This window comes from Kogia breviceps, chromosome 6 (genome assembly GCF_026419965.1).
Source record: "Kogia breviceps isolate mKogBre1 chromosome 6, mKogBre1 haplotype 1, whole genome shotgun sequence".
In the NCBI taxonomy this organism is placed as follows: domain Eukaryota; kingdom Metazoa; phylum Chordata; class Mammalia; order Artiodactyla; family Physeteridae; genus Kogia; species Kogia breviceps.
In genome coordinates this window covers 63691751-63714225 of record NC_081315.1, presented here as the reverse complement: position 1 = coordinate 63714225, position 22475 = coordinate 63691751, and the positions used below count along the sequence as shown (strand labels likewise).

General features: G+C 41.4%; 2 protein-coding genes across 2 annotated transcripts in view; both read left to right on the top strand.

Moving 5' to 3' along the window:
- LOC131758667 (placenta-specific gene 8 protein-like) overlaps positions 1–16538 on the top strand; it is a 23598-nt gene extending 7060 nt beyond the window's left edge. The window contains exons 2-5 of the mRNA XM_059067003.2: positions 7689–7817; positions 9609–9733; positions 14099–14213; positions 16465–16538. Coding sequence (XP_058922986.1) covers positions 7718–7817; positions 9609–9733; positions 14099–14203 — 330 coding nt within the window. The 5' untranslated portion in view covers positions 7689–7717 and the 3' untranslated portion in view covers positions 14204–14213; positions 16465–16538. The remainder of the gene's footprint in view (positions 1–7688; positions 7818–9608; positions 9734–14098; positions 14214–16464) is intronic.
- On the top strand, positions 16394–22475 carry LOC131758166 (aminopeptidase Q-like). Its single transcript, XM_059066118.1, is given in 6 exon segments — positions 16394–16402; positions 20296–20418; positions 20421–21426; positions 21685–21749; positions 21981–22174; positions 22406–22475. Coding segments are annotated over 6 exon segments (1467 nt in total).

Sequence of the window (22475 nt, the reverse complement as noted above, 5' to 3'; positions counted from 1 at the left end):
ACTTCCCTGGTGGTCCAGTGGGGAGGAGGCCAAGCTCCCAATGCAGGGGACCCAGCTTAGATCCCTGGGTTGGGGAACTAGATCCCATAGGCCACAATGAAGAGCAGGGGCAGCCAAAATCAATCAATCAATCAATCAATCAATCAATAAGAATTCAGGCTTAAATACCATCTTCAGCTAAAGGCAAAAGAGAGAAGGTGGGGATAAGCCATTTATGGGGAGGTGCCTAGGTAGACAAGGGTAAGGTTTGTTACGCAGACAATAACTCCACTGAAGAGTTTGTTGTGATTTAGAGTCATCCTTGTCTTGGTAGGAGAGGAAGACACCCTTACAAATGGACATTTCCTTTATAAGTATAAATCTCCCTTAAAGGGTGACTTCTGCTCTGTTTTCCAGTCTTCTCCTGTGTCTGCTATTTCTCAAAATAATCAGCTCAAAATAACCGTTATCCTAACGAGGCATATTTGCATTTGGCATTTTCTGGTTTACAACATAACGGGTCTAGTGTGACGCAGAGGCTGCAGAATTCTGCTTGAGACACACAGGAGCTGGAGGAATGGAGTGGGCCATTCCCTGCTCCAGATGCAGACTCAGACCTGGGACTAGAAGACAAGCTTTGCTGTGGCATGTAGATGCTGCAGAAGCTCAAAATGATCAAAAGCAAGCCTTTCTCAGTTGACTTCATTTTACTTTCTTGTTCCAGAAGTGGGTTGCATATAACCCATGGAATTATCTGGTAGGAAGCTGAAAGCCAGAAGGAGGTGGACAGAGGAGAAAGGAGGGGATGGAAATCGAGGGAATGAAGAGCCCTGGGAAGCCTAAGTGAGTGATAGGCAGTGGTCTTGCCCGGTGCCATCAGGATCACTCAGACCGGCTGAGAGAAATAGAGCCCACGCAGGACCCCGGCTAGTCAATGAAACTCCTTCCACAAGACAGAAGGCTTGGTAGAAGGGAAGAGCTCTGACTTTGGCTTTAGCTCGTCTGGCTTTGAACCAGCCTGAGTTGCTTAAGTTCTCCTGGTATCAGATTTCAAAATAGAAGGCAAGATGGTTATAAGGCTAGAATCCAACAGCTTTAAGATTGCCAAACATGGAAATTGGCAATAGCAACTGCTCAAGAAATTTCAGCTTTCCTTCCTCCATCGATGAATAAACAATTGTGTTTTCCCAAAGGAACTGCCCTTAAAAGAATTTAGATAGATATCAAATAAATCACTGCTGCCATTAGTGTGCTTTGGGACCCTATGGGGGAGGGGCTGGAGAGAAGGGCAACTTTGGAAAGCCCGCTGTTTTCACCTCCTCCCCCTCTTCCCATTCCTGGAAACGCAGGGAACCGTAACTGCCCCACACTGGTATTACCTCATACCAAAATCATTCCCCCAATGCTCCAGATAAAATACAGGATGCCCAGTTAAATTTGAATTTCAAATAAAGAACGAATAATTTTTTAGTATATCTCAAATAATGCTTGGGACATAATTATTCAAATTTAACTGAATATCCTGTATTTCTTCCCTAAATGCAGCAACTCTATTTAATCATTTAACCATAATTTCTGTTTTTCTCAATTTTAAACCTAGGTGCCTGCCTCCCAGATTCTTTAGCAATCTATGAGTAAAAAAGATAGTGGCATTAGCAGGTATTGGCTAGGATGTGGAGCAACTGGAACTCTCATACATTACTGATGGGAGTGTAAATTGGTACCACCACTTTGGAATACTGTCTGGCACTATCTATGAACCCTAGGACCCAGCAATTCCACTCCTAGATATCGACACAACAGAGATACATACATAGTTCACCTAAAGTTATGTACAAGAATGTTATAGCAGCACTGTACTATTGATAATAGTCCAGACTGGAAATAATACAATGGTAGCACAGATAAATAAATTGTGGTATATCTATACAATGGAATATTATACAGCAATGAGAATGAATGAATTTTTGCAGCACACAACGTGGTTGAATCTCATAATCATAATTTTGAGCAAAAGATGCCAGGAATAGAAGAATAAATAATGTATATAATTCAATAAATATGTCTCAAACACAGGCAAAATGATCCTCTGGTGTTAGAAGACAGGGTAGAGGTTGCCTCTGGGTGGAGGGTTAGACTCCCTTTGAGAGTAAGGAGGGCTTCTGGGGTTCTGTAAGTTTCTAGTTCTTGAATCAGGTTGTGGTTACAAGAATTGTTCGCTTGGTGAAAATTCATCAATCATGTTTACAGTTTCTATACTGTATATATAGTGCATTTCAATTAAAAGTTTATTTAAAGAAGAAAAGAACAGTAGAACTGAGGAGATGAAACTGTCAACATAGGAACAATAAGTAGAAGGAAGAGAGAAGAGGCAAGTTTGGGGGCAGTGGGGTACCCGGCAGGACTTGCCACACAGAAGAGGCATTGCAGACAGGAAGTGAACAAATCTATGGGGGCACGGGGTTCCTGTCCTGATCTCTGAGTTCCAGCACTTGCACTTTGAACATTTTTTGAACTCAAAAGCGAAGTGTAAAGTTTCATTCCTCACCAGGACAGCTGGTCGGGCCTACTGCAGACATGACATCTGTATCTGCTAGGAAACTACACTAGACAGCCTTCAGAATCCCTCCCGATCCTCCTGTTTCATGATGTTGTTAATGTTCTCACCTCAGCCCAGTTCATAGTTGGTGATGGAAAATTCTTTTCTAAAAAAAAAAAAAAAAAACCTGTGCTTTTCGGGATGTTTAGAAATATCCTTGGCCTCTACCCACTAAGTAGTCCTCACCCCCAGTTGTAAGAACCCGAAATGTCTTCCGTCATTGCCAAATGGCCCCTGGTAGTTGAAGTAATCTCTGGTTGAGAACCAGTTCTCTACACATGTATTGTGAACCCTTGGGCAAGCTTTTATTGACTGCTTTCAAGATATTAAAAATATATACACACATACATACGTACGGATGGACATAAAAAGAAAGCCGATAGTCACAAGCTGTCTAGCTTCTGGTAGTCCCAAAAATTTGCATGAGAAGGGACATTCTAGGAGAATGCTTACCTTTTTTCCTGAACAAGGCTTGCTCATTTCTGCTGGCCAAGATGTATAGTCCCTGATTGGTAGAGTTCAATGGAAAGAAGAATAAAGGCTTTGGGGCTTGGCTTCCCTGGTGGCGCAGTGGTTGGGAGTCCGCCTGCCGATGCAGGGAACGCGGGTTCGTGCCCCGGTCCGGGAAGATCCCACATGCCGCGGAGCGGCTGGGCCCGTGAGCCATGGCCGCTGAGCCTGCGCGTCCGGAGCCTGTGCTCCGCGACGGGAGAGGCCATAACAGTGAGAGGCCCATGTCCCGAAAAAAAAAAAGAACTGAATTCAAATCCCATCCCTGCCACTTTGTCACTCTGAACATGTGGCTATTTTCTGTTTCTTTCCCTTTCTTCTGTAGCCTTGTGGGAGAACTACCCACATCTTACAATTCCTAGGGGTGTAAAGGAGGTATGGGGTGGGAGGAGTATTGTGTTTCCCTCCAGAGCCAAGTACTACTCTCTTTTATTTAACTAACATTCATGAAGTACTTACCCTCTGCCAAGAATCACTCGAAGGACTTTTCAAATATTAACTCATTTAATCCTCATGACAACTTTGTAAGTTGGATACTGTTAATATCCCATTTCACAGATGAGGAAACTGAGGCACAGAGAGGTGAAGTAACTTGCCCAAGGCCATGTAGCTAGTCACTGGGAGAGCTGGAGCCTAGGGCCACAAGTCCATGACCTCACCACTTGACCGTGCTGCTCGGTCCACTTTCTCATCTTCTGGTTCCTGTAACATCTCCTGCGAGGTGCTCGCCATATCTTTTCCCTGGAGAGACTAAGAAGAGGATGTGGAACCAACACTAAGTCTTTGAGACAAGCCTCATTTTCTCATCTACAAAGAGGTTGGCCTGGCAATTATGATCTTTCCTAGGCCTTGGCACTTGACCACTTTGCCTCAGTTTTCTTGTCTGCATTAAAAAGGGTCTTATCACCCTTAATTCCCCGAGTGCTCTGGCCTGCTGTGAATATTAAACAGAGACCAATGTTAAGTAGAGATCAAACATGAAAAGCATAGCACTCTATACGAGTGTAAGCCATTGTGATATTGGCAACACATCACGTGCAGATTTTTTCCATCAGCTTTCACTGGCACCTGTCTCCCATGTATATGGTGATTTGCAGATTTCAAAATGTCTTCACATACATGACCTTATTTGAGCCTCCCCAATACTAGCGGTGACTACAGTTCAAGCCTTCTGATTCCTAACGCACTGATCTACCTATCACAACAGTGTCATTAGCCTCGGGGTGCTGGGCTCTCAGGTGCTTTTCCGTACCATTAAATCAGGCATAGACCCTGCTACTTGGCAACATTTAGTTTAAAACAGACACAGTGGTGCATATGTCAGGTCATTGACACACAGGAAACACGGTGTTTAATAGACATAGTCTGATCCCATTAATACGACAACTCAAAGAAGAAAGTCACATTATACTCGTTTTAAAGATTTTAAAACTGAGGCTCAGAGAAGTTAGTTTATTTGTCCAAGGACACACAGAGGGTGGAAAACGTCTGCTGCAGGTGTGGGAAGGAGACCTTGAGGTACAGCCGTGCATTTCTATCCCTACACTCCGACCCTGCTTCCTGCTCCCCAAAGCTAATGTCTTTACTGTTCTTCATGCATTCCACCCTCTTTCTTTCCCCTGTGCATTTCCTCACATTATTTCCCCTGCCTAGAATGTCTACTGCCTATGCCTAGACAAGAATGCCATGCCCTCCAATCAGCCTTCTCCAACTTCACCAGAATGAATGATAATTATACTTCTGTTACTTTGGAAAAAAACAAAAAACACAAAACTTGTTCCCAGATCACATGTTTGGACTTCTCCAGCTCAGGGCCCTGAGTCGGATGCTTCTCACACCTCCCACGGGGTCAAAGAGATTCACAGAACAGACTTGTTTTGATTGAAATTAAATACCACCACTTCCTCTTTGAATTATACTTGTCAGTCTGGTGCTATGCAAGTGTCTCTGCAGTTTTAGGTCTTTAATTTCACTACTAGAGATTCCCACCTCATGAATTCTCTTCTTAGTTTCTCCTCCTTATTCAAAGTTCTGATACCCCCCTTCTGGTTTTGTAACTATACCCAATACCAAAATGAAGCCAGGCTTGCTGGATAAAAAGACTTTGAATGAATTATCCTTTTCTCTTCTAGTCCCCTTTTGATTTGGTTCTCAGAGGAATCATTGTCTGGGAAAGGAGTCAAACAAATATGATTTAGAGTTAAAGCAGGGCTTCCCTGGTGGCGCAGTGGTTGAGAATCCGCCTGCCGATGCAGGGGATACGGGTTCGTGCCCCGGTCCGGGAGGATCCCACGTGCCGCGGAGCGGCTGGGCCCGTGAGCCATGGCCGCTGAGCCTGTGCGTCCGGAGCCTGTGCTCCGCAACGGGAGAGGCCACAACAGTGAGAGGCCCGCGTACCACAAAAAAAAAAAAAAAAAAAAAAAAAATAGAGTTAAAGCAGTCAGATTGGGCAATAACACAGCTGGTCCCCTTCACCACCACTCTTACTTTTTATTAACCCCTCTCCCTTAAGGAGCACTTGGGTACTTATTAAACATACAGAGTCCTCAATCCCTTTCCAGACCTATTAGATTAAATCCAAATTTCTAGGGATGTATCATTCTTAAAAACCCCCTCAAGTGATTCTTACACTAAAGTTTAAAACAATAAAAGGAAAATTTGTCAGTTATAAGCAAGTTTTCTATTGTATTTAAATACGTTATATCACAAATGTTAGCTAACAATATGAGATTGGTTTTCTAAGACAGAATATCTATAAACAAACCAGTGGACAATAACTGCTATGTAGAATAGTTTAATTCATAAAGACTCCGTTAAAATGAGAAATACAAAACACGTCTATACAAACACTGAAAAGTTTGTGTCTTACCCCAGCACAAATTTACATTCACTCTATTAGACAAGGGAATACTATCCATTCTGCTGACTATTAGCCACCACCTCTCTGCTAATTCATTCTTTCAACAATATTCTACTGAATATCTGCTGTGTGCCAGGCACTGCTGTAAGACTCCCTGGTCAGCCCTTTATTACTTTAGCTTGTCAGTTACTAGTCTGCACCACCACACAGCAATATATTTTCCTGCATTATCAGCAAAGACATCATTGCCCTCCCAGGTAGTCAGAAAGGAGAAAGACCTTCTAATTCTAGTTAAATATTTATCTACACCTTGCAGTTTCAAACATGATTCTTGGTGTGATTTGACCATAATTGTATAGCCTTCTCAATCTGGGTGGTGTCATAAAGCAAGTTCTTGATAATAAATATTTGAGGCACCTTTCTAAGGCAGTTCAAAGTGCTTTGGCACTTGTTATTCCACAAACTTCGACTTCGTGGAGAGTTGGCCCTTGGTGGGAATCAACTGACAACAGTCAGGGATCTCAGAGTAGACGAGTCAGGAAGAAATGCAGAGCAAGGTGAAGAGCTTACAAGACTGATTAGGAAGGACTGAGGAAGAATGATATGACATATACACAGTGGTTTCCAGAACTGGCTGTATCAGAATCACCTCTTAAAATTTTTACACACCCAGGGTCCACCCCAGGCTGCTGAATCAGAATCAAGTATCTGTTTTTTTAACCAGGCACTAGGGATTGGGAAGCCTTGTGGTAGAACCTTTGACTGGGGCCTTTCCTGACAACATAGTGGAGGAATATTGAAGGAGCAAAACCAGAGAGATAATCGGGGTGGGGGGATGCCCTGTAACTCGTCAAGGGAAGTGTTGAAAGTGACCAGGGACCAAGACTACAGAGCACAGCATTATGGTTAGATTCGAAATAAGAAAGGAGAAATTTTTAACATCAGTCATTAGTGAAATCATTTTAGTGAATCATTTTAGTGAAGTCACTAGTGAAATCATTTTAGTGAAGACATTTTCTCTCTTGAGAGTTCTGACGGGGTAGCAGCTCACAAGACTGAACTTGATCGCTGGATGAAGTATGAGAAGTACAGGCACCAGTTTGTTTGAGGGACACTTATTTCCTACTGGTTTTGCAACCAATGGGTTTTTCTGTGGGACTTGAAGCCTCTTTTTTCAGAGATACCTTCACAAAGGGAAATTAATCTTTTTCCAAGTAAACTTTAGCTATCAGGACACCACTAATAATTAAGCAGTTAATGCTGACATTAGCTAGAAGCATCTGTTTTAATAATAATTTTATGCAGAAGTAAAGAACTTTATCTCACAGAGTTCTCTTACAGAGCAACTAAGATACTGTCTGTGGAATAGCTTTGTAAAAATTGATTATAATTGCTATTAAACACTTCAAATGCAAAATAGACATTGTTCAGGATGGTTGTCTTGAAAATTGCTGATGAAAAGAGAGATTGGTGAAAGGAGAAAAAGGAAAAAAACAAAACAAAACACACAACCAGACAACCTGAGAATGGAATCCTCATCCCTTCTCCTTTATGTTGTTTTTCTTTCCTTTATGTTTTTAATTCTCAAATATTGGCAATAGTCTGGAAATGTTATGCTAAGTTAGCTGAATGTGACTGACCCTAAGCAGGAGGGGTGCAATGAAATGTCTTCGGAATTGGTATCTACATTATATCCAATACAGTTAGGTGTTGAATACTGTTTTGTTTTGGTTTTCACAGGCAGAAGCTTTTTGAACTTAGTCTTAAAAATGAATCCAGTTGTTTTGCAGCCAAGATATGGCGCAGGAGGTGTGACGGTTAGTGACTGGCAAACCGGAATGTTTGACTGCTTTGATGACCTGAGGATTTGTAAGTACACATGGTTGTTGCTTTCTCCTGGGCTACAGTTGCTGACATAACAAAAATTGTTTGCTTATCCTCTCAAGGGATCCATGTTTTAGTCTAGAACTCAGAGGTCACAAGGTGGAACCACTGGGCAGATTTTGCCACAGGATGTGTTTTCTTTGTCCTGTATATAATGACCCCTCTTGCTGTATTAATTTTAAAATAGTAGGGACCACGTAAAAATCAGAGCCCACATAAAAATCTAACTTTCCAATCTAGATTTCCAGCTTCTCTTAAAAATTTGGAAAATCTGTAAAGAGGATTCCTCATTCTCAACTGGCAGAAGTCAGTTGCTACCGAGCATTAGCTAAACCCATTCAAAGGGACCATCACTCTACAATTTGCCATATTTATATCCATCATCCACTACTGGCTATTTTGTGGGTTTTTTCCAACTATTTCACTCATTCATTTTTACTTGCCTGTCCTTGAGTTTGTGATTCTTGTCCAGATCAATCACCTCTTTTTATATTTTTCACCTCTTTAGTATCCCTGTGTTCTTGATGTGTTTGTCCAGTCTTCTCTTTACCTCTTCCTTTCCCTACAGAGTCTGTGTTTCTGGTTTTCAGTATTCTTGTGACTCTTGTGGCTGTTCGATTTCAGGAAGCTTTCAGGTTTTTAGCTTTCCTGACGTTTATTCCTTCACACTACCCAACACACTTTTGTGTAAGATAATTTCCTTGTTTCAGAGTCTATTGCCGAAAGAGTTGCAGACATTCTCTGTGTGGTTGGTATTTCCACTGTCTTGAAAAACAGCCGCTTTTTTTTTTAATATGATGAAAGTTCCAAGTTCAGTGGAGATAGCCTTTGGCTTAAAACTATCAATCAAAAAACAAGAGCTGGGTTTCCCTGGTGGCGCAGTGGTTGAGAGTCCGCCTGCCGATGGAGGGGACACGGGTTCGTGCCCCAGTCCGGGAAGATCCCACATGCCGCGGAGCGGCTAGGCCCGTGAGCCATGGCTGCTGAGCCTGTGCTCCGCAACGGGAGAGGCCACAACAGTGAGAGGCCCGCGTGCCGCAAAAAAAAAAAAAAAACCAAAAAAATCCCAAGAGCTTTCTTATCTCATGTAGGGTACAGCCATATCAAAACTCTACCCTAGAACTTTTCAAAATAGACCTGTACTCAGCATGTTTGCAAACAGTTTCCTGTTTGTTGTTATTTCCTTAGGCCCTTTTTTGGCTTATACAGACTCTTTAAAGTGAAATTTCAGTATGCTTTTTAAGCTTTTGATGCCAATACCCCTTAACTTGTACTTGCTTCAATAGCAAGTATTAACTTGTATTGCTTCACAACAATAATAGGCCTCTACTCTTTGCCAGAACAACCATCTAGAATCTGTTTCCTACTGCTTTTCTCATTTTTTCCAATTATTTCTTTGCTCAATGTTTTCTGACCCTAAACACCCTCCCACAGTTTTCAGAGGGTTTCTCAGAACCCCTGACGCCACAAACTTCCTATTCAAGGATGATCCAAATGTAAACAAGGGTAGGGAAGAAATAATTTGTACGTGCTCAGACCGGCAAGGCAGGAGATTTTGCAATTAAATCTGACCTGGCATATGACAAGTCAATTGTCCCCACCTCCAGGAGTGTAGGGTCCAGAAGCAAGACGTAAAGAGCCAGGGGACCCCAGTGTTTTCTCTGAATGTCCATTATGGCCATTTCCTGAGTGAGCATCTTTTTGAAAGCAGTGTGATTAAGTCAAACTCATGATGACCCTGACTGATTCCTCTGTGTGATTTCACCCCGCCCTCAGGCCTCTGTGGGACTTTCTGTCCCCTGTGCCTTTCGTGTGAGATTGCCTCTGACATGAACGAATGCTGCCTGTGTGGAGCAAGTGTCGCCATGAGGACCATGTATCGGACCCGATACGGCATCCCGGTGAGTCATCCATGTCCACTGTGAAATAGTGACCCCCGACAGGACAGCCCGAGGGCCTTCCTTCAGTCTGACTGGATCTCCATGATTGCCCTCCTCACCATCATGACTTGACCCTAGTCTTTTCTCCACTACCATCCTAAATTTTTTAAGTGATTTACAGAGACCATGTGGCTATCTATCCTTTGGAATATATTCATAATAAAATCTTTTATTGATACAATAGATATGACTCTGAAAAAGTTGCTGGTGGTGAGCAGGTGAGGGACGGAGGTCAGCACAGAGTCCTTAATCTCTCCTGGCTTTACTCAGAGTCAGACAGAGGACCCTGCAGGGTGGGTGACAGGTGCTTAAAAAGCCTTGGGTAAAAAAAGGGTGTATGATAGCTCCCCTCAGAGCTGGCACATTGGTGAGACAGTTACCTCACTGGTAACTCTTATATCCGTGTTCATTCATTCAAAAGGGATCATTGAGCATCTAGAACGTTGTTAGGTCATAAGCTGAAATTCACTCATTCAACAGGGATTTGTTGAGTACATAGAACATGCAAAGTACTATTACAGGTGTTAAAGACACATCAGTGAATAAAGGAAATCAAAATAGCTGTCTTCATGGAGCTTACATTCTTTTTTTTTTTTGAGATTTTTATTTAACATAATTTCAGACTTAAAGTTGCAAAGATGGTACAAAGACTTCCTGAATATGTTTCACCCAGATTCCCCAAATATTAAAAATTTGCCACATTTGCTTTATTTTTTCTCTTTATCTATCTATGTATCTATTCTATTTTTTTCTGAATTATTTGAGAGCAAGTTATAAACGTGATACCCTGTTATCTCTATTTCAGTGTGTATTTCTGAAAAACAAGGACATCCTCTTACATTATCAAAACCAGGAATTTAACATTGATACAGTACTATTAGGTAATCTATATGGATATTATTTAAGCTTTACCAATTATCCCAATAATTTTCTTTAGATGAAAAAAAAAATCAGTCTGGAAGCAAACATTGTATTCAGTTTTTTAATAAATACAGATCAGTTATTTTGTAGACTATCGCTCAGTTTGGCTTGTCAAATGTTTCCTTATGATTAGACGTAGGTTACACACTTTTGGCAGAAACTCCGCAGAAGAGATGCTAGGTTTGCTTTGCATCACAGCAGGAAGCACGTGACATCAATTTATCTCATTATGCATGATGTTAACTTTGATTCCTTGGTTAAGATAGCATCTGTCAAGATTCTCCACCACAAAGTTGCTATTTTCCCCTTTATAATGGATAAGGACTTTGTAGAGAGATGTAAATACCCTGTTCCTCATCAAACCTTCACCCTTGGAAGATTCTTGCCTGCATCAATTACTACAATGGTGGTTATCAATGGTAGAGCTCAGACACTAATGGAAGAAGATAGCTGCAATAAAACTAAGTAAGAGTATAATCTATAGGATGGCGATAAGAGCAGCAGAGAAAAATAAAGCAAGGAAGAGGAACAGAGTGTTGAAAGGTCCTAATTTTGAATAGAGTTATCAGGAAAGATCTCAGTAAGAAAGTAAAGACCTAAAAGGATGAGAGGACGACTCATCTGGGGAAAGTCCAGGCAGAGGAAATAGCTAGAGCCAAGGTCCTGAAGTAGAGCTTATCTTGAATGTTCCAGACACAGCAAGCAGCCAGAGAGGCAGAAATAGTTTGGGGGGGTGGGGTGGGGGAGGGAGGCAGGAGCGTGGAGAGATAATACAAGAAGATGACATCAGAGCATTAGCAAGAGTTAGACCTTCTAGGGCCTTGCAGACCATTATAAGAACTTTAGCTTTTATTCTAAGTGAGCTGGAAAGCCATTAAAATGCTTTTAAACAAAGAAGTGACAGGACGGATCTGTGTTCCTGAAAACTTAGCCTCTGGCCCGCTCATTGTGACCGAGAACAAGTTATTCATCTTACTAAGCTTTGGCTCCCTCAGTGATAAAATGGTAAGAATGATACCTCCCCCAAGGTGGCATAGTTAAGAGTCACATGAGATCATGCATGGAAAGGACTTAGCACAGGGCCTGGCCACTGATTGAACGCCTAGGTGCTGGGATACTACCTTAACATATATGTGCTCATTTACTACTTACAAACTCTTTATGGTGCAGGGATTGTTATCTCCCCTTTATAGACATGAAAACCAGGAATGAGAGAGGCTTAAGGTCACAGAACATGTAAATGCTGAAATTCCGGCTCAAGTTTATTCTGACTTGGAGTGAGGTCTTGTTTTTCCCACTTGACCATCTTGTCTTCCCAAATCGAAGTGTATTCAGCCATGTACCACAATTCATTCATTTATTTGCTCAACGATTCTGTAAATAGTGCTCATAACAAGACTTCTTTTTTTAACAGCTTCCTAAAAAAGTGAAGCAGCAGTCCCCTTTCCCAAACAGAGTGATGAATGCAAAATCTTTGTTTCAGGCACCCATTTCCCAAGAAGCTGCTCTGGTCAAGGCGTTTATGTCCCTTATTAACTTCAGCATGGTGTAAACCTGCAGTTCACTTCCTCTCATTTGAAAAAGGAATGTGTTTTCTTTTCTATATTCTCTGTATCTGTATTATGAAACAGACTTAGAATTAGGGTGTGTTTTCTAAAAGTTTCCCTAGGTCTCTCAGCAAATAATAGTGCGACTTTTTCCCCCTAAAAACTTCCTGAGGTAAAAGACAGGCACAGACATTCTGGAACAGAAAAGTGGTTACATCCTTGTAGAATATTTTCTTCTTTGTAGCATATAATATGTATTCAGTAAGTGTTGGTTTAATGAAGGTTTAAAAGATACAAAGAATAAAAGTAAATGAACTAAATAATGAAAAAAACAAGTACTTTGAGGAAGCGTTAGAGGATCTGGATGCTTTACCAGGGAAAAAGAGAAGGCCAAGAGACTGAATTGTCTTCAAGCTGAATATCCATTCCTCCATCTCATGAGGGTCACAACATTAGAAGATTTCTAACATTGTTGTCTAGTTGTCCACTCTTTGTCCCACATGCTCTCTCTGTTAGAGGAAAATCAAAATCACTGTAGCAAAGAAAAATTTTATGAAAAATAAATCACTTATAATCTCACCATTTAGGAGCTCCCAACCCTTATAAACTAAATCTACTACAGATCTCTCTCTCTCTCTTTCCTGCTCTCTCTCTCTCTCTGTCTCTGCTCACACTGTAAATTGGGAGTTGTATTAAATTCAACATTTTAAAGAATAAGTGCTATCCAAAAATGGAGTTCAAAATTATTTCAATCAGTCAAGACACACAGTCATAGAATCTGGTTGTCAGACTAGAACCCTCAGATCACTCGGTGCCAACTACACAGGGCAGGAGTCCCTTCAAAGGCATCTCTACCCAAGGGTCATTAAGACCCAACTAGACCTACCATGGAGAGGGCCCTCAAAACCTTGCAAAGGGCTTCCCTGGTGGCGCAGTGGTTAAGAATCCACCTGCCAATGCAGGGGATATGCGTTTGAGCCCTGGTCCGGGAAGATCCCACATGCCGTGGAGCAACTAAGCCTGTGCGCCACAGCTACTGAGCCTGTGCTCTAGAGCCCGTGAGCCACATCTACTGAAGCCCGCGCACCTAGAGCCCGTGCTCCGCAACAAGAGAAGCTACCGCAGTGAGAAGCCCATGCACCGCAACGAAAAGTAGCCCCCACTCGCCTCATCTAGAGAAAGCCCGCACGCAGCAACAAAGACCCAACACAGCCAAAAATAAATACAATAAATAAATAAATTTATTAAAAAAAGAAACTTTGCAAAGCAGCCCATTCTACGAATGAATAGTGGCTTTTCCAGACACTATTCATTCTCTTCTTTCTTCTTTTCCCCATAATTTATATATCCCTCCCTCACTATGGACTTCCTCCCTTGCAGAATAAAATGAGGGATGTCAATGGAAATGACTAGAGGGATACAAGGTGAGGCCTCATCTGGCACTATACTCACAACCAATTGGAAAAATTGGTGCATTACACAACTAGCTTTAAAGGGAACCATTCCACGTTAATAAAAATAATAAACCAAAAGTTTCCTAAAAAGGAAAAAAAGAGACAACAGATGATAGAGAACTGGGACTATAATTGTAACCTGCAGATCATTTGAAATGGTATATTATGAAAAGGGCACTGGCTCGAGAAGAGAAAGACCAATCACTGCCACCAATTTATGTGGTCTTAGCAAGTCAGTTAACTTCACTTGGTCATCAGAAAAATAGGGATAACGTCACAGAATTCTCATGATAAACAAGTGACATAAAATGTATGTTTTAAAAAGGTATGAAAAGTTAAACAAATGCAAGGAATTGTATGACTGTATTTATAGGCTACATGTTGATCCGTTTGTTTTTTAACAGGGGTCTATTTGTAATGATTTCCTATGTCTGGCATACTTCCCTCTTTGCATCCTTTGTCAACTCAAGCGAGATATTGAAAAAAGAAAAGCAATGAATGCTTTGTAAAAGATGCTTGGTAAGTTGGTGGGAATTCTTTGATTGGTGAGTATCAAAACAAAGTCTCAAAAACATCTTTGATATCTTTGGTACTCTGTCTCACAGATACATGAGATATCCCTTACCAAATGGGGGGTAAATGACTTTCAATGGCCAGCCTACACCAATCGGTTGGGAGTCAGCTTCCCAGAGCCTGGGTAGAGAGGCCTAACACTGATTGGATGGGAAAGAATTCTGTGATTTGTTAGGATGTCTGCCACAGGGGAAGTGGCCGTGTGATGTACCAAATAAACATACCACATCTCATCCATACCTATCTTTTTTTTTTTTTTTTTTTTTTTTTTTTTTTTTGCGGTATGCGGGCCTCTCACTGTTGTGGCCTCTCCCGTCACGGAGCACAGGCTCCAGACGCTCAGGCACAGCGGCCATGGCTCACGGGCCCAGCCGCTCCGCGGCATGTGGGATCTTCCCGTGTCCCCTGCAACGGCAGGCGGACTCTCAACCACTGCGCCACCAGGGAAGCCCCATACCTATCTTAACTACATCATGATTTAAGGTAGTAGAGATACCTGTACGACAGAACATTCATTTCCCTAAGCCTAGATCACAGGTTCACGGCTGCCAACGGTAACCCATTGAGATGTTACACTAAGTGTGACTGTGTAATATATCTAGTTATATGTTCTTGTCAACTCCACAATATTGAAATAATAATTTCATTCTCCAAAGTGGTAGAAAGCTATCTTAGTCTCTATAAATTAAGTGTGGACAATTCACCCAGTTATCCAAAATGCCCAAAGCTCCCGTTTAGGAAGAAGAGTACTGACTTTTTGGCGGCAGTATGGTCAAAGTTGGGCAGCTACTCATTTACCTAGTTTCCTAAGCTCTCCTGGTCACATTTTTAATCCTCTCAGTTCTTCCTATTTTTCTCAGGCCAGAGGGCAATGGCTTACCCAGTCCTGCTTTTCCATCACTTACTGCCAATCCCATTGAATTTGTTATCAAAGTTTTATTTTCACCTGGAAATGCTATTGTCTACAAAGTCTTATCTCCCAAAAAGTCTTCAAAAGTGTTTGGTCAGGATGGTGCCTTCATGAGTATGACTGGCTGGCACTGGCACAGTCTGTCTGCCTCTTACTTATTTTGCCCAAATGCAGCACCAAATGATGTCGTCTTCATGAACATCTTAGCTCATTTCATGTTGTATTTTAGTACCATTTTGTTATTATTATTTTTTATAAATTTATGTATTTTATATATTTATTTTTGGCCATGTTGGGTCTTCGCTGCTGCACGCGGGCTTTTCTCTAGTTGCGGTGAGCGGGGGCTACTCTTCGTTGTGGTGCATGGGCTTCTCATTGCGGTGCACGGGCTCTAGGCATGCAGGCTTCAGTAGTTGTGGCACACGGACTCAGTAGTTGTGGTTCACGGGCTTAGTTGCTCCATGGCATGTGGGATCGTCCAGGACCAGGGATAGAGCCCGTGTCCCCTGAATTGGCAGGTGGATTCTCAACCACTGCGCCACCAGGGAAGCCCCTAGTACCATTTTAGTATCCTAGTATTTGTCTTCTGATTGCTTTCTTCAATGACTGATGTGCTTTACTCATTTACAAGCAGAGTCAAGATGGTGAATTTTCTTCTTCTTTTTCCTCCTTGTACCCTGCCTCCTGAGAATTGGCTGTTGTTTCTCTTCCCTAGCATTGATGTTTCTTTAAAGCCCTTTGTTACCAATGTGGCTCAGATTTTTGCCAAAGTAGCTCTAGTCCCCTACTTAAAATGTGGCAGTTTACTGGTCTAGTCATCCAGTTAATGAAAGAAATTGTTTTGGGGTCTCTGCCTTTAGGTGTCTCTTACCTTAGCATGTTTGATGAGTCATTGCCATTTGATAAGAGAGGTTAGCTCTGGCAATCTACAGAGCATTCTGTTCGTTTACCCAACCACATAGCAATGGTGCCTGATGAATAAGGCACTTAATAACTAATGTGGATGAATAAATAAATGCAACTTTCAAGCAAGGAAGCATAATGAGGCTCTAACCTAAAAGACTCATCTGAATCTTAAGTAGTGCTTGTGACTCTTCCAAATAGGTTGTACTGAACCAGGGGTCATTATTTGATATAGATTTTAAATATGCAGCAATTTGGCAGTAGGGTAGCAGTGGAATGAAAGTTTTGATACTTGGAACAAGATAATGTAAAGATGGAATCGGTAAGTCCTAATTCATTCATTGATTTAGTCTTTCTTTCCTTTTCTTTTTCTGATTTCTACAGGTCAAATTCACATAGTAGTGAAAGAAAATGCTGGAATGAAATACTGCATCTATTCAGTGCTATCTCACCTCAAGTCTTAAGAAATTAATTCAGCTAATCATATGGCTTCAAATGGCTTCAAAACATTTTTAATTTTTGGTTTACTTTGAAAGAAATATATTTCCACTGCTGTTCTCTAAGATGAATGCCATTAAAAAATTAATTTCCTCAACGATTCTTGTGTCTTTAAATACTGCTTCATGGAAAATTACAATATGCTTCTTTTAAAAATGAGCCCAAGCTTGTCAAAATGTCAAAGTTGAATGATGGGTTCCTAGAGATTCTTCATTCTACTTTTCTATCTTTATGTCAGTTTGAAATTGTCCAGAATAAGAAGTTTTTAAAATGTTGTCAAGTAAAAGGCTTCTGTTATTTTGGATTTTCCCTGCACTGGGAGACCAGGTGTTACCCTGCACGGCCCTTCACCCCAGGAAAGTGCGGTTTCCTCCCTCAGGGAGCCTGAATGTCTTTTGGCACGTCTTCACAGCCCCATAAAGTAAATCTACTCCAGGAGTTAATTGCCTAGCAATGCAGAGTTTACTGTAGATTTTATACACAAAGGGAGGATTTCTGTCATAAGCCAGGGAGCAAACCACCTAATTAACATTCCCATCACCTATCTCTGTCCTCCCCAAAGTCATCCCCTGCAGCAAGCCAGCCATAGGGACGCCACATACCTTTATTTTTCCTTTTTTTCTAGGTTAACTTGGCATTTTATTTCATTTTTTTAAATTGAGATATAATTGACGTATGACATTGCACTCGTTTTAGGTGTACAACATAATGATTTGATATATGTATTATTGCAAAATGACCACCACAATAATTCTAGTTCGCATCCATCACCGCACAGTTACAAGAGTTTTTCTTCTTGTCATGAGGACTTTTAAGATTTACTCTCTTGGCAACTTTCAAATGTGCAAGACAGAAAACTTAAATGGCATTACAAGGTCACCAGTGTATACAGAATGGCAGTGCTGAGTCTAGAAAGCAGGTCTATTTCATTGTTCATGACAGTACACAGAAGTTTTTTATTTATTTATTGTCTTATAAAAATTAACCCTAGGATTTAGGATTCCAAGGATTGCTATTAAAAATTTACAGAATATCCTGTCTTTTGCCTTCCTAGCAGTCTTCATTTTTTTTGGTTTGTTTAACACCTGCATCGATGGTAATTGATAAGCATCATGAAAGCAGGGAGAGATCATATTTGTTCTAATTTCCTTTTTATTCCCCCAGCACATGGAAAATATTGTGGTCAAGAGGTCAATTTCAAAGGTATAAAAGGTGGCAAGAATAGTAATCAGGTAAGACATTTGTGCAAAATGAAACTATTTGGAGGTATTTTTTCTAGTCATTTTCCTTATGAAAATACGTGATGATGTTGTGCATACTATTGTCTAAATTGCTTGTTTTATGGCTTAGCCACAAATTATGAATGACTTCCCATATTAATAAATATCAAAAAATATGCACTACAGTGCTATTAACTATAGTCACCATGCTGTATGTTATATCCCCATGACTTAGTCACTAGAAGCTTGTACCTTATGACCACCTTCATTTTTGCCCACCTCCCACTGCTGGCAACCACCAAATCTGTTCTCTGTATCTATGAGTTTGGGTGTTTTTGGTTTTGTTTTGTTTTATTTTGGTTTTTTAGATTCCACATATAAGTGAGATCACATGGTATTTGTCTTTCTGTCTGACTTGTTTCACTAAAGCATAATGCCTTCAAGTTCCATCCATGTTGTTGCAAATGGCAGGACTTCCTTCTTTTTATGACCGAACAATATTCCAATATATATCACATTTTCTTTACCCATTCATCTGTCAGGGAACACTTAGGTTGTTTCCATGTCTTGGCAATTGTAAATAATGCTACAATGAACAGGGGGATGCAGCCCACATACCTTTCTTATGAAGAGCAATTTAGTTCTATCTCAGCCTTCTAGTCCTAGGAACCATAGCCCTAAAGATGCAGGATGGGCATGGAATTCTGCTATTAAGCAAAATAATGTGTTCTCCATGTAGCTTACTTTAAAGTTACTTAAAAGTTATGATAAATAAAAAGGTTTTTAAAAAATCTTTGATAAGGATGAGAACAGTTCTCATTAGCCTCATTCTCCCACTCTTGATATTATGCTTTATCCCGTACCTTCCAAATGCCTAAGGCTCCCTCATACCAGGCCACTTCCCTTAATTAAATCAAAACCTCTTTAAATGCTACTGCATGCTAGAAGTGAATTGCTAGAGCCAAGAAGCAACCTCAGAGGACGTTGAGGTTGGGGCTGGGGGAGGAGACATGTAGGAGATTTACAAATTGACAAAGCAAAAGACAGCACAAAAGAATTCATCTCACTTTTCCAGGGTATGTAATAATTATCTGTACATTCTTCCTGCCATGGATGCTATATCAGACTTAGCTGCTGCTGCTTAGTGGCTTAAACGACAACAGCCATTTTTTTCTACTCAAGAGTCTACAATTCAGGCAGGATACTCTGTCTCTGCTCATGCAGTGTGAACTGGGAGAGCTCACCCTGGGCTGGAAGATGGTTGGAGGTGCCTCTTGACCATGGGTTCAGCCAGGGCTTGAGCCTAAGGGCCTGGGCTCCTCTCTACATTAGCCACACCACAGGCTGCTTGGACTGCCTCACAGTATGGTTGCTGGGAGTCCAGGGCAAGCATCTCAAGAGAATGATATGGAAGTGAGTAACATTTTTATGATCTAGCTTCAGAAGTCATATAGCTTCATTTCTTCCAAACTCTCTTGGTTGAGGCAGGGGCAAAGGTCCACCCAGTTTCAAGAGGGAGGGGACATAGACATTGACTCAGTGGAGTGTAGCAAGATGCTTGAAGAATATAAGAGACAAGGGCTATTGTTGCAGCCATCTTTGGAAAATAGAATCTGCCACAGAGGCCGTGAGACACTCTGTGTTTTGTCTTGTGGGGGTCAGAGCTGTAGTCCATCTGTTCTTAATAAAGCTCCTCTTGGAGGATTGCAGCAGATTGATGAGTTGCTGCAGTTTTCTGCTTCTCATCCCTCTAGACCTGACTGATAAAGATATACTTTTTTTTTGAACATTTATTTATTTATTTGGCTACGCTGGGCCTTAGCTGCGGTGTGCGGGATCTAGTTCCCCGACCAGGGATTGAATCTGGGCCCCCTGCATTGGGAGCATGGATTCTTAACCACTGGACCACTAGGGAAGTCCCTGAAGATACACTTTTTAAAACATCTGATGATTCGTTCACACGAAGGAACTACTTTTTTCCCCCTAAAACTGAAAACAAAGTTATTTCTCCCAGAACAAAAGAAGACTCTTCCCCACGAATTTGCAATTTTCACTGAGAGCAACGATACAAATTTCTGGCAGCTAAAAGATAGCCACTTTTTAAGGTTTCCAGCTTTCAAAAGCATGTAGGTCTAAACTTTGAGAGGCACAATCAAGAAAAGCTGATCAGTGGGCATCTGCAGTGGCTAATGGTTGATCCTTGTAGAACTGTAATGGCAGGCAACATTTTTTTCTTTACACTTGCCGTATGAGTATCTCAGTTTAAAAACTTTTCTGCGCCCTGAACTCTTTATATGTAGGACATTTTCTCATCTTTTACCTATTAATTAGTGATAGTCTCCTATTTTATTAGCACATTTGGGGATAACCCAGACATTCAACTAAAGTTCACAATGCAATCAGGAGCACAGCCCAGAATCTTGCTTATCAGACTGGAATGCATCAATATTTAGATACCGAATTTTGTTTAAGTAATGGACAGATTCTCATGTCTTAGCGAGCGTCTCTGGCCCGGATGCTTTCTAGCTTCTTGAATGAGAAAATATTTATCAGCGCACTTAAGTCGTATTTGGAGACATTTTCTTACTCAAATGCTGAGCAAGATGATCTATGGAGGCATATTTGCAAATGGCCATAGATGACCAGAGTAAAATTCTTTTGCCAGCAACAGTAAAAAGCATCATGGACAGTTGGACACACCAGAGTGGTTTTCCAGTTATCACCTTAAATGTATCTACTGGCATCATGAAACAGGAGCCATTTTATCTTGGAAAGGTTAAAAATCAGACTCTTCTAACCCACAATGACACATGGATTGTACCTATTCTTTGGATAAAAAATGGAACTACACAGTCTTTAGTCTGGCTAGATAAAAGCAGCAAAGTATTCCCTGAAATGCAAGTTTCAGATTCTGATCATGACTGGGTGATTTTAAATTTGAATATGACTGGATATTATAGAGTTAACTATGATAAATTTGGTTGGAAGAAATTAAATCAACAGCTTGAAAAAAATCCTAAGGCTATTCCTGTTATTCACAGACTTCAGTTGGTTGATGATGCCTTTTCCTTGTCTAAAAACAGTTATATAGAGATTGAAACAGCACTTGATTTAACCAAGTACCTTGCTGAAGAAGACGAAATCATAGTGTGGCATGCAGTTTTGGTGAACCTGGTGACCAGGGATCTTGTTTCTGATGTGAACAACCATGATATATATCCACTATTAAAGAAGTATCTGTTAAAGAGACTTATCTCAATAGGGAATACTTACTCAACTATAATTCGTGAAAATGTGGCAACACTGCAGGATGACTATTTAGCTCTAATATCACTGGAAAAACTTTTTGGAACTGCGTGTTGGTTGGGTCTGGAGGACTGTCTTCAGCTGTCAAGAGACCTCTTCAGAAACTGGATGAACCATCCGGAGAATGAAATACCTTATCCGATTAAAAATGTGATTTTATGTTATGGCATTGCCTCGGGAAATGATAAAGAATGGGATTTTTTGTTAAATATCTACAATAATAAGACAAAGGAAGAAGAAAGGATTTAACTTGCTTATGCAATGAGCTGCAGTAAAGATCCATGGATACTTAACAGATATATGGAGTATGCCATCACTACATCTCCATTCACTTTTTTTATTTTTTTATTTTTTTTTATTTTTTTTTATTTTTATTTTTTTTTTTTTTTGCGGTATGCGGGCCTCTCACTGTTGTGGCCTCTCCCGTTGCGGAGCACAGGCTCCGGACGCGCAGGCTCAGCGGCCATGGCTCACGGGCTCAGTTGCTCCGCGGCATGTGGGATCTTCCCGGACCGGGACATGAACCCGTGTCTCCTGCATCGGCAGGCGGATTCTCAACCACTGCGCCACCAGGGAAGCCCTCCATTCACTTTTAATGAAACAAATATAATCGAAGCTGTGGCAGCCTCTGAAGTTGGCCGATACGTTGCAAAGGGCTTTTTTTTTTTTTTTTTTTTTTTTTTTTTTGCGGTACGCGGGCCTCTCACTGTTGTGGCCTCTCCCTTTGCGGAGCACAGGCTCCGGACGCGCAGGCTCAGCGGCCACGGCTCATGGGCCCAGCCGCTCCGCGGCACGTGGGATCTTCCCGGACCGGGGCACGAACCGGAGTCCCCTGCATTGTCAGGCGGACTCTCAACCACTGCGCCACCAGGGAAGCCCGCAAAGGACTTTTTAATCAACAATTGGCAAGCTGTGAGTGAAAGGTATGGAACACAATCATTGGTTACTCTGTTATACGTAATAGGGAGAACCATAAGTACAGATTTACGAATCTTAGAGCTGCAGCAGTTTTGCAGTAACATGTTGGAGGAGCACCAGAGACTCACAGTTCAGGCCAAATTACAGACAATAAAGAATGAAAATCTGGGCTTCCCTGGTGGCGCAGTGGTTGAGAATCCGCCTGCCGATGCAGGGGACACGGGTTCGTGCCCCGGTCTGGGAAGATCCCACATGCCGCGGAGCGGCTGGGCCCGTGAGCCATGGCCGCTGAGCCTGCGCGCCCGGAGCCTGTGCTCCGCAAGGGAGAGGCCACAACAGTGAGGCCCGCGTACCCCAAAAAAAAAAAAAAAAAAAAAAAAAAAAAAGAATGAAAATCTGAAAAACAAGGAGCGAAGTGCCAGGATAGCTGCGTGGCTACAGAAAAACACATAA